We start from the raw sequence: 950 nt of genomic DNA, 5'->3' as shown, positions 1-950 counted from the left end.
TCCTGGGGCACTTTAGGGGTCCCTGACCCCGTTCTCTGGGGTGGGGGGCCAGTCCAAGGGTCGCGGCCAGGGAAGAACGTGCAGCTGACGGAGAACGAGATCCGGGGGCTGTGCCTGAAATCCCGGGAGATCTTCCTGAGCCAGCCGATCCTGCTGGAGCTGGAGGCACCTCTCAAGATCTGCGGTGAGGGCTGGATGGGTGGGTGGGGGGTCCTGCACAGCCCTGCGCTGCCCACGGGAAGGCAGGGGGGCTGTGGGGAGCTGGGATCCCACTCACAGCCTGTCCCCCCCCTCAGGTGACATCCACGGGCAGTACTATGACCTGCTGCGGCTCTTTGAGTACGGGGGCTTCCCCCCTGAGAGCAACTACCTGTTTCTGGGGGACTACGTGGACCGGGGCAAGCAGTCTCTGGAGACCATCTGCCTCCTGCTCGCCTATAAGATCAAGTACCCCGAGAACTTCTTCCTACTGCGGGGCAACCACGAGTGTGCCAGCATCAACCGCATCTACGGCTTCTACGACGAGTGTGAGTGCCCAGGCTGGGCCCCCCAAACCCCCCAGCTGTCCTTGTGCACCCCTCACCTGCTGCTGTCCCAGTGCTGTCCCACCCCAGCTGTGACCAGGGTAGTCCTCCTGCCCCCTCTGTGTGGCTTCCTGTACCCTCGTATCCTGCTGACCCCCATGTCCTCTTGCCACCCCTCCTTGTCCCCCTGACCCCCCATATCCCTCATCCACTGCTCCCATTGTCCTCCTGCCCATCCCGTGTCCTACTGCCCCTCCTTGTCTTCCTGTCCCCCTCCACATCCTCCTGCCACCCCCTCCTGTCCTCTTGTCCTCCTGTGTCCCCCTGGCCATCCCAATATCCCCCTGCCATCCCTGTGTCCTCCTGGCCTCTCCAGTGTCCACTTGCCACCCCTTTGTCCAGCCCTGTGTCCTCCTACCCCCCCCC

The 950-nt window shown here is 63.9% G+C and overlaps 1 protein-coding gene across 1 annotated transcript in view; it reads left to right on the top strand.

The window, feature by feature from the left end:
• The window catches only part of LOC115308147 (serine/threonine-protein phosphatase alpha-2 isoform-like), a 45,261-nt gene that overhangs the window by 27,504 nt on the left and 16,807 nt on the right, over window positions 1–950 (top strand). Inside the window, exons 2-3 of the mRNA XM_029965947.1 lie at window positions 17–184; window positions 297–527. Coding sequence (XP_029821807.1) covers window positions 17–184; window positions 297–527 — 399 coding nt within the window. The remainder of the gene's footprint in view (window positions 1–16; window positions 185–296; window positions 528–950) is intronic.

This window comes from Manacus vitellinus, unplaced genomic scaffold (assembly GCF_001715985.3).
Source record: "Manacus vitellinus isolate BGI_N305 unplaced genomic scaffold, ASM171598v3 scaffold_127_pilon, whole genome shotgun sequence".
Classification (NCBI taxonomy): Eukaryota; Metazoa; Chordata; class Aves; order Passeriformes; family Pipridae; genus Manacus; species Manacus vitellinus.
Note: the sequence above shows the minus strand (reverse complement) of the source record. Positions and strands in the feature narration are given on the sequence as shown.